This window comes from Physella acuta, unplaced genomic scaffold (assembly GCF_028476545.2).
Source record: "Physella acuta isolate Inbredline_101_S28 unplaced genomic scaffold, ASM2847654v3 ptg001513l, whole genome shotgun sequence".
In the NCBI taxonomy this organism is placed as follows: Eukaryota; Metazoa; Mollusca; class Gastropoda; family Physidae; genus Physella; species Physella acuta.
Genome location: NW_026733028.1, coordinates 70,001 through 85,628, shown reverse-complemented (window position 1 = coordinate 85,628; position 15,628 = coordinate 70,001). Strand labels below are relative to the sequence as shown.

Genomic DNA, 15,628 nt, shown 5'->3' with positions numbered 1-15,628 from the left:
TAACTGACAGATTTGTTAAAGTTGGCACGTGGGTCGCGACTTGAAGACTATTCAATCTGACATCAATTTTGACTTTATTGGATGCCTAATTAATTTTTTATGAATTAATTAAAATTTTGACCAAATTAGTAGGCAGTTCTATCCAACTACTCAACACTCAAAAGCGCGTCACCGCCTTTAATAAGCGCGCAATGGTTTTTAGTCACGTAACTCTATTGTAAATAAAAACATGTAAAGTACTAAAAAAATATCATAAAAAAACGTTTAAATAACAAGCTTTTATGTAATAACTAGGCATGCTGCCCAGCTTCGCTTAGGTTTTCGATAGCATTGAGAATTTGAATGCCTAATTAATTCGCCCATATAAGGCGCCGGTCAGTCGAGGTCAGTTTTGACCCCCTCATCGTAGACTTTTCGGCCAACCAGCCCCCGTGTTCTGTCGCCCCAAGGCAAGATCCTGCTAAATTTGAAGCGCCTGCGGCGCCGGGAAGTGCCTATCGGGCACCCGACAACTTAGCTTTATATATTATAGAGATTAGCAAATTGCATAGATAAACAAAGATTTCAATAAAGTAATTAAGGCCTAAAATACTTTAGTATAGAAATTTATTATTTGAATAGATTCTAGATCTAGGTAGGGTCTACATCTGTGTAAGTCTAGTTTTTCCGTAGATCTAGCTCATCTAGATCTAGAATTTCTAGATCTAGATGATCTAGAATCTCTAGATCTAGAATCTCTAGATCTAGAATCCAGATAGATGAAATAATTTTTTAAAGTTTAGGCCGAGAAAATCGTACTGTATACATTTCATAGCGTACATAGCTCTAAATCATATTTGAATGAAATAGTTCCATTTCTTTTTATTCTAAACTCGGAAGATGACGTCATCAGTTTCGTGCTCTTTTTTTAGTGTAAACAATAAGCGACGTCATTGTTAAATGCGTTCTTGTCCCAAGTATAAACACTTTTCCGGTTACATAAATAAAATTGTTTTTCTACATTCGAATACGCTTTTATTTTTTATTTTTCTTCTTTAAATAAAATTGTGGTTATACATTTAAAACATCTAACATATTATTTTCAACAAAAGTCCGTATCAAGTTCTCGATATATCGCTGAAGATTCTGATGTGATGTCCGGCGAAAATATTTTGCGGACAGAGAGAGAGAAGAGCGCACATGGCCTTTTATATATTAGGATACACTAAAAAGTAGAAAATATATTATACACTACTATTTAAATTACTATAAAGAAAAGCGTGGGTCTCTTCCTAAATATTAGTAAAGGTATCCAATAGATACTAAAGTGGCCCACGCTTTTCTTTATAGTAATTTAATAGAAGGGTATAAATTATTTTTTACTTTTTAGTGCATTATTACATAAAAGTTTGTTATTAAAACGTTTTTTATAAAAAAAATGTAATGGTAACATAATAGTTTTATAAAAAAGACGACAATAAAAACTATATAAATAACATTTATGTTGCAAATCCATGAATAAAGGTGATTTTTCAATACAGAAAATAAGATCGGTATATAGGTATATTAACAAATAAAAAATAGTGTACTAATTTGTTTTGTAAAGTAATTTGTTTTTATCAAAGCCTACACCTTACATTATCATTACAAGCTTTTCTTCCTCTGTCTATCGAATGTCTGTCTGTCTGTCGACATTCTGTCGTCATAGATCAAAACGCTCGAACGGAATTTCGGTCATTCCTAACTGACAGATTTGTTAAAGTTGGCACGTGGGTCGCGACTTGAAGACTATTCAATCTGACATCAATTTTGACTTTATTGGATGCCTAATTAATTTTTTATGAATTAATTAAAATTTTCAGAAATTTGTATGGTGTCTAACAAATATTTCGCACTATTTATATTGTTATGAACTATATTTAAATAAAATAGTTTATTTTCTCCTTTTTAGTGCATTATTACATAAAAGCTTGTTATTAAAAAGTTTTCTATGCAATTTTGTTTCTTTTCGTTCGTTGCTGAGCATTTGGCCTCTGTGTATACGATTACTAGTTTTAAGTTCTTTTTGGTTGTTTGAATCTAGATTGTCCTTTGGGACATTTAGTTTAGTGTTGGAAACTTGCTAATACAACCTCTGTCTTCCACTTCATTTCAGGCTTTGTTCGAATCCTAATGACAGTAAGTGCTTTTTTTCGCTTTTAAACACAGTTAACGCTTTGGGTTAGGCTTATTCCAGGCCTTAACGCCGTCATTAAATGTAGCAAAGTGTTGTAGATCTTTTTGTTTGCTACATGTGGAAATACTATTTCGTATCAAAATAATGTTCTAATGATTTTGATGCTAAAAATAGGATTATAATTCAGATCACGATGAGGATTAGTGGTATTATAAAGGCTAACGTCAGTCATGGTCAAGTAATCGTTGCTAAAACCAAATCGTTCAACATACAGTTTAAAGTTTATGCTATTTTCGGAGTACCCTAAACTAAAACAATTACTAATTGCAAGAGAAGTTAAATTCACCGCTACCTAGTATCAACATACTGTATTTTATTACATATATCACATTTGCATAAAAACATAAAATATGAAAGGTTAGTACAATACCTATCAAATTTTAAAATGTAATTATGTAAAACGAGCACGCAGTGGCGTAGCAAGGCTAGAGAGGGGTGCGGAACACTTTGAACAACACAATGGAGTAACGCCAAAATGAAACGTTAATTTTTTACTGAGAAAAATAAATATTTATTATAGTTTAATCTTACAAATTTTTATTAAATTACCACTAATACTCTGAACCCGGTTTCGACCTCGAGATTTTCGGGTTAGCAGCCTAGCGCTCAACCGTTTAGGCCTCGCCGTTCCACCGTAAAAGTTAAAGTTACGCACATTTGTGAGCTCTCATTAAATAGCCACACAAGGAAACCAAATAGTGTTACACTCGTTTTATCAGCATTTTTATTACAAGTAGACTCAAGGCTTGCACTACTTTATTACAAGTAGACTCAAGGCTTGCACTACTTTATTACAAGTAGACTCAAGGCTTGCACTACTTTATTACAAGTAGACTCAAGGCTTGCACTACTTTATTACAAGTAGACTCAAGGCTTGCACTACTTTATTACAAGTAGACTCAAGGCTTGCACTACTTTATTACAAGTAGACTCAAGTCTTGCACTACTTTATTACAAGTAAACTCAAGGCTTGCAGTGACTTTCTGTAAAATATGAGCTGGTAGTGGTTGAAGCAAAAGTTTTATTTCTCATGTCATTAAAATTGTGCTTTTTTTACAATTATAGGGCGTTCCCATGATGGTGGTCACGTAAGTTATGGTCACCACATGAATTGTCTTGTTAGAAACGGTAACGGCACAAATATTGACGTAAATGATGGACACGCCAAGAATGGTCACGCCATTGATGGTCACGCCATTGATGGTCACGCCATTGATGGTCACGCCATTGATGGTCACGCCATTGATGGTCACGCCATGAATGGTCACGCCATTGATGGTCACGCCATTGATGGTCACGCCAGTGGTGGTCACGCCATTGATGGTCACGCCATTGATGGTCACGCCATGAATGGTCACGCCTTTGATGGTCACGCCATGAATGGTCACGCCATTGATGGTCACGCCATTGATGGTCACGCCTTTGATGGTCACGCCATGAATGGTCACGCCATTGATGGTCACGCCATTGATGGTCACGCCATTGATGGTCACGCCATGAATAGTCACGCCATTGATGGTCACACCATGAATGGTCACGCCAGTGGTGGTCACGCCATTGATGGTCACGCCAGTGGTGGTCACGCCATGAATGGTCACGCCTTTGATGGTCACACCATGAATGGTCACGCCAGTGGTGGTCACGCCATGAATGGTCACGCCATGAATGGTCACACCATGAATGGTCACGCCAGTGGTGGTCACGCCAGGAATGGTCACGCCATGAATGGTCACACCATGAATGGTCACGCCAGTGGTGGTCACGCCATGAATGGTCACACCTTTGATGGTCACGCCATTGATGGTCACGCCAATGGTGGTCACGCCATGAATGGCCACGCCTTTGATGGTCACGCCATGAATGGTCACGCCAGTGGTGGTCACGCCATTGATGGTCACGCCAGTGGTGGTCACGCTCTGAATGGTCACGCCTTTGATGGTCACGCCATGAATGGTCACGCCATGAATGGTCACGCCAGTGGTGGTCACGCCATGAATGGTCACGCCATTGATGTTCACGCCATTGATGGTCACGCTAGTGATGGTCAAGTCATGTACGATCGTGTTAGTGATCCTGACCGTGATGGTGACGTTAGTGGCTGTGACGTCAGTGATGATGACGTCAATGATGGGTGTACCAGCGATGTAGGGTTACACGAGAAAGAACATCTCCTTAAAGGGTGAGTAACATTTAGACTAATTAATTAGGTCATATGTGTTGTTTACTGGGTGTGCTCTGTACTAGTGTGGTGTGTTAATTAGAGTGTTCTAATTTAGGTGGCTGTTATTAATGGCTATATTACCGGCAATGTATGAAACCTGGGATTCTATAGAATACCTCGGTAATGTATACAATCCCTGTCGTTGCGAAGCAAGGTATTAAATATCTGCGTTTTCTTACTTTCCTAGACATTACATAAAATGCCTAGGCATTGTAAAAAATGATAAGAACTTCTCAGACTGGAGAAATCTTGAGCAACACTTAGTAAAATAAAAATTAAAGAAGAAATACAAAATAAACAACATGTTAACGTTGCTAAAAAATGAATCAGAGGCGTCATTACTTTCGAGGAGGCTAGAAATGTCATTTTGAATTGCACTTAATTTTCTTTTTGCAAGCAAAAGCATTTGTTTTATAGGAACATAGTTTTGCATGTACGCCTCATAAATACTTTGCCACCTCCCGTGGACAAATCAGTACCAGCAGAATGTAATGTTGATTTAATTTCAGATACCCACCACAAGCAGATACTGACTGTAAGTTGCCTTTTTTTTTTACTTTCACGTATATAAATTAATATAGGGGGAGGGAAATAAAGTCATCTTGCAAAAATCGAAATCGAGATGTTCACAAAACTCGACGTTTTATACCTCCCTGAGTCGAATACATCAATTTCTGCAATCTTTTCTGTATGTGTGTGTGTGTGTGTGTGTGTGTGTGTGTGTGTGTCTATGTGTGTGTATTTGAGTATGCTGTTGTTGATACTGTGAGCACGATAACTCGAATACAGTTTCAGCTAAGAAGACAAATATTAATATGAAATACTACTCAAAGGTTTCGATCAACTTTTTAGCGATTTCTAGAATTTGACATGATCTATTTTCCGGAAGTGCCCAAGACTCTTGGACCAGATAGCTCATCTGTTTCAATGAATTTGGCGAACCTCAACTCCCTAATGTGAGTCAGGTACCCATTAAAGCTGAGTGGACTCAGGGACATCCTGTAGATTAGAGACCAGGATCCGTTTGGGCTGGCAGTTGTTAGCTCTACCATCCGACCACTCCGTTCCTTACAGGAAATTAAACTATAATTCATTCTAAAAAATGATAACTTGAGTAGGTCTACCTTTTTAGGTGAACGAAATGTCATATGTATGTATTGGATCATACTTGCGTTTTCTTAAATAACGATAAGTTTTACCACATACTCTACCTACTAATTCTATAGCTCTATTGCATTGAAAGTGCCATCCTTGCAATTAATGTGCTACAAGAAAGTTTGATTATTTTTTTATTTAATTATTTATTTAGTTTTTATTATGTTGATGTATTTATTGTCGTTTGTCCATTCACAGATAACACAGGCGCAAGCACTACTAAACACAAGAGGTTAGTTCTTTCCTCCAAGTTGTTTTAGTTAATTGTTTCCAATCTGTGGCGTAGGCAGGATTTTGTTTTGGGGAGAAAGTTACAATGTATTTTCTCATTTTAAGTATATAAGTATACACACACACTCACATATACACACATACATACACACACATATGTATATATATATATATACATATATATATATATATATATATATATATATATATATATATATATATATATATATATATATATATATATATATATATACATATGTATAATATTATGTATATATATATGTACATATTATATATATATATATATATATATATATATATATATATATATATATATATATATATATCAATATATATAAAAAGCAATGTATGTGTGTCTGTGTGTGTGTCTGTTTATGTGTCTTTTATGCATTACCACACCTCTTATCACATCGCCGTGAAACTTTGGGAAGTTGTTGAGAATATTCCTGAAGAGGTTTCTGTGAAAAAAAAAATTTCAAATTCGCAGGGGTGGCGCCCCGGGAGGGCGCGATTTGTTTTTCTCTATATACGGTATATAAAAATAAAAGTCTATTTTGATTTCACACTGTTCATCCGATAGCCATGAGACTTTGGGGAGTTAATTATAACACTCTAGGGAAGGGTTCTGTAAATAAATAATTTTTATTTTCACAAGGGCGGCGCCACAGGAAGATGCAATTTTCTCTATATATGGTATATAAAATTAAACATCGAGTGCGGTTTTACGGCGTTCATCCGATCGCCATCAAACTTTGGGGAGTTGATTAGAACACACCATGGATTATTTCTGTAAAAAACTCCTTTTTTTAATTTCGCAAGGGCGGCGCCACGGGAGGGTGTTATTTTTCTCTATATACGGTTTCTAAAAATTTAAGTCCATTTCGGTTTCACACCGTTCATCCGTGTACCATGAAACTTTGGGGAGATAATTAGATGATCTCAATGGTAGGGTTCTGCAAAAAAAAATTTTTTTTAATATTGCAAGGGCGGCGCGCCAGGGGAGAGCGATTTTTTTTCTCTATACACGGTATATAAAAAATAAAACTCGGATGCGGTTCATCCGAGTGCCATGAAACTTTAAGGAGTAGATGAGAATACTCCCGAGAATATTTATGCGAAAAAGAAAACTTAAGTTTCTTATGGGCGGCGCCATGTAGGGTACAATTTTCGTCAATACACGGTTTGGCGCCCAGAGTTTTAGAGCGACTATGTTGGCACTTGGCATCCGTTAATTGAGCGTCCTGCATAGCGAGTAAGAGGTACTACTATATTCAGCGGTAAAACAACAACAGGCTTCTAAAAAATAACTTTGTAATGCGAGGAAATCCTGTACAGTTTCGTCGCCTTGCGAAAGATGAAAAAATAACTTTTTGAATATGAGGAGCCTACTGTAGAGTTTCGTCACTTTGCGAATGATGCAATAAGCATCTATTATTAGACGATCCAGTCAGAAATTGAGATCGAGCATCTAATAATAGACCATTAGTAACGATAGCATATAGCATCAGTTAGTTTTAAGGAGCCAGGGGGCGTACGCTGCGCCTATGCGGTAGTGTAATCAGGGGGTGGGGGGCTCCTGAGAGCGCCCCTCTACGTCCTTGGCACATGGGTGGTCACCGAAGTGTGTTCTACCTCATTATCTCGGTGAGTGATTAATATACACTGAAGGTTTTCATATGGTAGTGTAGGAAAACCCGTGTCCCGATAATTATTATCCAAGCGCAGGCATGGTTAACATTTAAATAACACAGTTTTAGAAAAGAAGGACACGCGTCTAAGAACATATGATTGGTAATGCATTGGTGATATCGTTCTAATATATTTCGTCAGACTTTCTTCTATCCCCGCGGCAACGCGAGGGGGGCGGGTACGCTAGTATATATATATATATATATATATATATATATATATATATATATATATATATATATATATATATATATATATATATATATATACATACATATACATATATATACATACATATATATACATACATATACATACATATACATATATATACATACATATATATATGTATACATATATGTATGTATACATATACATATATATACATATACATATATATACATATACATATTAATATAGATATATGTATACATACATATATATATATATACATATATATATGTATGTATATATATATATACGTATATATTAATATATATATATATATATATATATATATATATATATATATATATATATATATATATATATATATATATCTTTTTATATTTTTGTAAAGGTTACATCTTCATGTCATTGGAGAAAGCGGAAGTGGAAAAAGCTCGACAGCGAACAGCATCCTTATGAGTGAATCATTCAAAGCATCCCCGAGTTCAGATGCTGTGACTACTGAGCTCACACCATCCTCCATTCAAAACTTCCAGGGCCAGCAGTATGTTGTGGTCGACGGCCCAGGGCTGTGCTGTACAAGTAAGAAAGTCACAGATGACATGATAGAAACCGTCGAGAAAAGACTTGAATATATTCGGCGTAATAAAGCCGACAGACATGTTTTTCTCTACGTTTTCCGGATAGGACAAAAAATGTTGAACGACGATAATACTGTAGAGTTCTACGAGTCACATTTTGGTCCAAATTTGTTTACCGACTCTTGTGTAATTGTATTCAGGCAGGGTGATAAGAAACCGTGGGTACTGGAAAAATATCTTAGTTTTTGTGAGGGAAAACTTATAGAACTGATCAGGAAATGTAACAATCGAATTGTTTTATTTGACAACGCAAGCACGGAAGAGAGTATACAGAAGGACCAATTGAGCAAGTTATTCGACAATCTTCCAAAGTAGGCAGCGCTTTTATAACGCTTACCTGTAATATTACAGGTTGTTTTTTTAATTTTATATTGGCTGTTTTCGCAATATTGATTTTAAAAATGATTCATCTGCTAAATACTTACATGATGCACATTTATTTATTTTCACATAACAATTTTAACAATTGCTTCTGTTAAGAGACAACTGTTAGTTTAAGACAATTTAAGTATATTTTTCTTCTAATTGATTTTTAACTTATTTGATAAACTAAATACTGTCAACAGGTACGCAGTAGCGTATTAAGACGGAGAGGGGGGGGGGGCTAAAAGGGCTGCAGTCAGTGCCCCTGATTTTGAGGGGCCCCCAAATGTACTGCTTAATTGTTAGTTTTCGCTATAAAAACGCTATAAAAAGTTTTAATTTTTGCATCAAAAGCTTCACATTTTTTTTTCAAAATATCTAACACATGCACACACGTACTTATAGATACCACATGTCATCACCTCCTACCCAGACATTGTTTATATAAAGCCGACGCTCGCTAAAAATAACATAGTCTGGACCAGCGATCGCTTATGACAATAAAATGAGTGGTTTTTTAACTTTAAAAACATAAACAGTAGCCGAATTGTGATAAATGTTGACCCATCTTTTAAAAACAGCCAGCGATTAAAAGTTATTTCGTCAGATCGCATCAGATCGCGTCACGCGGTGGTAACAAAAAGTATATATAAATAAAACTGAATAGGGTTTACACTGTGAATTAGTTATCTCTCGCAAGCATTCAGACAATCATTGGAAAAAATACCTGACCGTCTTTAAATTGTGTTAAAATGACAAGCCATTTTATTTACAAAACAGAGGCCACAAAAATGAGTTGTTCCCCATGAAAAAAAAACTTCAAAACGCTCTCCCGTCATCAGCTGTCGTCGCTTTCTGCGCGCAAAATGTTTAAATAAAGCGTTGCTCCCTAAAATATAATACATTTTATTTCTGACACACAATTCGGTTGATCAACTAATTTCGGGAAATAAAATACTGAATCTTAACTACTAGAAAAATATGTTTTACTTGAACATGCGATTGTATGAGTGATTCATCTCATGGCTTACAAATGGCGCTTTAATCCAAACGTTTTTAAAAGGCAGGAAGTATTTCCGTCTAGTATTCAACATTCATTTGACTTGTACATATTTTGTTGAATACCATCATAACCAACCATGTTTTATCCTCTCACATGGCCGAAATGTAGGATTAAAGTAAGTCCTTAGACAGGACATTTGATATAGTGCATTGGAGTATTTCTTTCAAACTTTTTCTCCGAAGGGTTTTTGAGAATTAGAAGGACGGACAAGGATAAAAATGTATATTTTCTATGTAACCTGTATCTTTCTGGAGAAAAATAGGGGGGGGGGGGGGGCTTAAGAGATACCGTAAGGAAAACAAACCACCAGAGGCGTAGCGATGGGGGGGGGGGGGGGGGGGCAGGGGGGTACATATGTCCCCGGGCGCCGATCTTAAGGGGCGCCTTAATCGGTTGTAAAAACAAATTAAAATGTCATTTTAGCTGCATTTTTGCAGTTTGAGTGGAGGTGGGGGGGGGGGGGGGTGCAAATCGGAAATTTGAGGGGGAGTGCAAATTCAAAATTTGCTCCCGAGGGGGGCGCCAAATTGAAAGTTTGTCTCCGGGCGCAGGGAAGGGTCGCTACGCCTCTGCAAACCACTGGTGCTTTATTAGCTATTGTAAAGCTTTTTTTTTTTGTTAAAACCACAATATCAAAACCCTCAAAAATCACATAAAAATTATTGTGATTTGTATTTTATTTATATACTAGCCGTCCCGGCCAGGCCCTGCTCTGGCTTCTGTGAAAAACCTTTTTGTTAAAGACCGTTACCTGTGTGTTTAGTAATCATCATAAACCCGGCATTGCCCATCCAAACCACATCCAACCAAAACAACAAAACGCAAACATAACGCTAACACAATTACAAATACAAACGAAAACAAAAACTTAACAACAAACCCAACCACAATCACAAACACCAATACAAACACAAAGAAAAAAACAAACAAAAAAGCAAACGAAAACAAAAACCTAACAACAAACCCAACCACAATCACAAACACCAATACGAACACAAAGAAAAAAACAAACGAAAAAGCAAACGAAAACTAACCAAATCCAAACGCAAAACCAACCACAAACACAAACCCAAAGAAAAAAACACAAACGAAAAAGCAAACGAAAAAAAAACCAAATCCAAACGCAAAACCAACCACAAACACAAATACAAACACAAACCCAAAGAAAAAAACACAAACGAAAACGAAAAAAAGAAAGAACAAAAACGAACCAAATCAAAACGCAACCACTGACGCAAACCCAACCTAAACACAAAGAAAACACTAACGCGAACATAAACGCAAAGTGCTCAGAGTCTAGCCCGGGGCAGAATCGCCTGTTTCAGCTTAATAATCGACTACAGTACCCCAACTTATTCATAGTCTTTTGCACTCACTTAAACGAATGTAGGTGCCAAACCAAACCAAATGAACAATTATAATACTCCAAGCTTATTCGTAAAATACCTACAACATTTGCACTTGATCAATCCCCGCTAATTATGTAATTATTTTTTTCCCAACACCAAAACAAAGTAATAAAAAGTAAATTCTTTTCCACTAATGCAATGTTTTATTAAGGGAAGTAATTGTGTTTTCCTAATTTATCAAAGGGAAGTAAGTGCTAAAGGACTAAATATAAATAATTTTAATGCATAATTATAATTTTTGTTATTTTTTTAAAATTATGTTTAATGAACATGCCGACAATTATTACTAACAGTTTAAAAAATGAAAATTATTTCCCAACAATTTCAATAGTAATTTTTTAACTCATAAATTTAGACTATGAGCACGATAATATCCTAACACTTAAATCCATGGAAGTATGTCAACGACAAACAAACAAACTTATCTTTACATACAAAATTGAGCTTTATATATTAGATTCACGAATAGTCTAGTTCTCCGGTAGCAATTTTAAATATAAGCCTCATGTTCCAAAGACCCAAGTATTAAAAGTAAAGAGATATGTCGGTAACAGAATGTCCTGTAGGCTACAAACTGCTTAACATGAGTTAAAATTCTTGTTTTCATACTCTAATTTGTTGATATTGTTTAACACTTATTTTGAGTACTGTATGTTTTAAACTTGTCATCTTCGTACAAAGAAAGATAAATCTGTATTTATTTTATATATACAAAACTTACCAAAGTAAAGATTTTTAATATCTACGTAATTATATTTAGTCCCGTATGACCAGTTTTACAAACTATATTACTTTATTGTTATGTGTTATGTGAATATACGTGTGTTTACTGCTTACGTGCAATACCAAATACAACTTCTGTAGCATTTGATATCTTGGTTTGGCCATCTAAAATTACTCTTGCTAAATAGTCCTTTCAACATATGACGCATGCATGTTAATAGTGTGTATAGTATTATTGCATTCTAGGTATTCGAACCCAGATCCTTTATAGCACGGTCTATTGCCCTGGCCCAAGTCTCTAGAAATGTCGTTCGTCCATAAAACTGGTTCAAAAGTGCTGCATTAAAAGAAAATCTATCTTGCCATAATTATCAAAATTTATATTTTTCCTGTCTGATACTCGTAAAGGGTATACCCTCAACCATTTCTTTCAAATGATTCCTTGGTTACAACTACAATTCTTGTAATGTTAGAACAACCCTCTTTTCGTCCTCTATATTCTTTTTATTTGTTCCAAGCATATTTTTATTCTTTTATCAATGAAACTTTGCCAACTGTTGTATCAAAATACTTAAATTGTGCCTTTTATAGAAAGACAACTTCAACGTAATGTTTTTTTTTTTAAAATTATTTTATACTCCAAAATATTTCATTTGGGTAATTAATATCTGTAAGACTGCCAAATTCTCATCAGTTTTTGCTTTAATTTCGCAATTATTTTTTTTTATATTTTTATACTCGTTATTTAAAATGAGTACATTTGGGCATATTCGATATTACTTGTACAGTTTGAGGTTGTTTTAAATATGTTAATGTTGTTGTCCTAGAATTTATTTTTAATTTGTTAATTTTGCTTAAATAAACAAATTCGATTTCATACTTAAATAAAATGTTAAAACACTAGCTCAAGAAGTCTTTATTATGCAATCTTATTGTGTTTGTAGTTTAGAATTCATCTCATTATAATAAAGAAATGGTACTTAGAATTATTGTTGTTATAAAAAAAAAAATTTTTTTTACAGAAAAAAAAAACTCGTCAAATTTGCAACCAGTTAAATCAGGAAGATGTCTCTACTACACTGCCTAAATCAGCTAAAAATTGCAGAACAATAGTTTTTAATAAAAAAAAGATTCTTAGTGCGAAAAAAAAAAACGTACCATCAAAATTCTAAATTGCACTGTGTTTTCTAAATTTTTCATGGTTGTGACGCCCCCTGTATACTAGATTGAGGGGGATTTCGTGACTCCACCCACATCTCACTAATAGGAAAAAAAATATCGCTTCTTGTAGCATCCTATTTACCGCTTCGAAAATAGTAGTCTTCTTTTTGTTATTTTTGGTGATTTTTTGGGAGTTATTGTATGTTTGCTACACTTCTATTTAACGAATGGTCCACAATGATTTATGTATGTTTTATAAGAAACAAACTTTATTATTTATAACAAATTTCATGTAGTTATTAAAGGTTACACAATACACAAGTAGGGTTAGAAGCAAAGGTGGAATCATTCTTGCCAAAGACCTGATATATCACGGCAGAACACTGCACTATAGACTGTAAGCCCATAAAGTTTTCTTTAGTACCTCATGGCTGTATACTTATCAATTCTTTGATCAAATTGTCTATAAAAATAAAATAAAATCGTATTAAAAATCGGTTCTTTGGTTCGAACTTGTAAGGTTTCTTGAGTCAACTCAGCACTAAAGAGTGTCTTTATGTAATCAGAAAAGTTAAAATAGCTGGGCATTGTTTATCACCACATAACCTCTTCAATCAGCAAGTTCACACACAAAAACAACAACACACACACAGAAACTACTACTGCCTTGCAACAAGCCTCCATTTGTTTATGCAACCAATGTTACTATTAGGGTGGGGGGGGGGGGGGGGAAGAGGGGCAACTGGATCTGCCTCAATTCCCGTTGTAGCAGGGACCGGCGCACCATACATAAATTGCAACAGTAAAATATGAATTTCTAATAACACATACGAAGCACTTTACGGTGCTGAATCAGTGTCGTCAAGTTAAAATTGATATTCGACAATAAAAATTATTTTTTCAATAATCATCGCCATTATAATCATTGGTTTAAATGAAAACCAACGCTATTGCACCTAAAAGGATGAAAAATTTATTTATTACTTGAAATCGCACGCAATATCGGGAGATGGTTATTCCAGGTTTATGTACAGTTTGTTTACAGCTTTATGCCAAGCGAGAAAGCCTTCTACTACTCAAGACGTGTCATATATGTCGAGCCCAGTTCTGGACAGATCGGGAATTCCCACTAATTAACGTGTCACGAAAGACATTGAACCTAGATTAAAAGAAAAGAAAAATCGGTCAGGTTTAAGAATAGAAAAAGTTGTGACACGTATTGTTTCAATGTTTGTATTTAGGATAACAGAATGTAAATACAAATAACATTGGTGTTTGTGCATTATTTCCGTGTTGTGAAATAAATAAACCGGGAGTGATCTCCCCTAAACTTTCTCGAATATTCTTATATAAAACAACAGGGAATGGGAACTCGGGATATAGTTATGATTTTTAATCCATTTTAAATACATAAACTTTATAAAACGAGAAAAATGGCCCGTTGAGGAAGGATACACCGGGCGCTAGGATGATAGTGCTGTCTATTTTCTCTAAACTAAAACCACCCCACCCCCCCCCCCCCACACACACACCACCCTCACCCCCCCCCCCCACACACACCACCCCCCCAACACACAAACACCACCCCCCACCCACCCCCCTAAAAAAAACATGTCTACCGTCCCATTCAACGAAATATAATTATATACTTTTTCCAGTGTCCGCCCCCTCCCCGAAAATTCTACACCCGCCCCCGAAAATTTCAAGTACCCCCACCCCTCTCCGGGGAGGAAAAAGTCTAAATTAAAACCACCCCCCACCCCCCCCCCCCCCCACCCCACACCCCCCCCCCCCTAAAAAAACATGTCTACCGTCCCATTCAACGAAATATAATTATATACTTTTTCCAGTGTCCGCCCCCTCCCCGAAAATTCTACACCCGCCCCCGAAAATTCCAAGTACCCCCACCCCTCTCCGGGGAGGAAAAAGTCTGAAAGAAACACTGGTGTCGCGCTTAGCCACTACCCGAAGAATTGCATTAAAGAAATTGCAAGAAAACCACTTTTTAGATTAGACACATTAATTAGGCGGTAATTTTATTATAGAGTATCGATGAAGAAATTTCCTTTGAGCTGGGGAGGGGGGTGGGGGGGGGGGGGGCTCAGACGTTCTTACGCGTGGGGTGGGGCTTCGCCCCTACTTGAAGAATTGTATGCAAGAAACTCTTCACGCAAACCATTTAGATTAGACATTTCCTTTTTATTCAATGTTTACGCGATAATCAATGACGTCATTATATTACTGTGTGCACTTTCCGCCTTGAGATTATTTTCAACTCCATGCTAAATGTGTCGACGTCATACTTCGTTTTTCGAATTACTATGCATGTTTTTAAATTGCTTGTCTTTTCTCTAGAGCGTTCTTGTCAGACAGATAGATAGATAGATTAGATAGATAGATAGATAGATAGATAGATAGATAGATAGATAGATAGATAGATAGATAGATAGATAGATAGATAGATAGATAGATAGATAGATAGATAGATAGATAGATAGATAGATAGATAGATAGATAGATAGATAGATAGATAGATAGATAGATAGA

At 35.7% G+C, this 15,628-nt stretch overlaps 1 protein-coding gene and 1 long non-coding RNA gene across 2 annotated transcripts; both read left to right on the top strand.

The window, feature by feature from the left end:
- Positions 1-3,321: 3,321 nt before the first annotated feature.
- On the top strand, positions 3,322-4,398 carry LOC131928513 (histidine-rich protein PFHRP-II-like). The gene has a single exon (XM_059284579.1). The coding sequence runs from the start codon at positions 3,322-3,324 to the stop codon at positions 4,396-4,398; it is 1,077 nt and encodes a 358-aa protein (XP_059140562.1).
- A 466-nt stretch (positions 4,399-4,864) lies between these two features.
- On the top strand, positions 4,865-8,950 carry LOC131928511 (uncharacterized). The gene is made up of 3 exons (XR_009383788.1): positions 4,865-4,971; positions 5,790-5,823; positions 8,113-8,950. It is a non-coding gene; the product is annotated as an uncharacterized LOC131928511 (long non-coding RNA).
- The last annotated feature ends 6,678 nt before the right edge of the window (positions 8,951-15,628 follow it).

Bases quoted from the DNA above. Each gene is read 5' to 3' on its own strand.
- LOC131928513 (XM_059284579.1), top strand. From the start codon at position 3,322: ATGAATTGTCTTGTTAGAAACGGTAACGGCACAAATATTGACGTAAAT.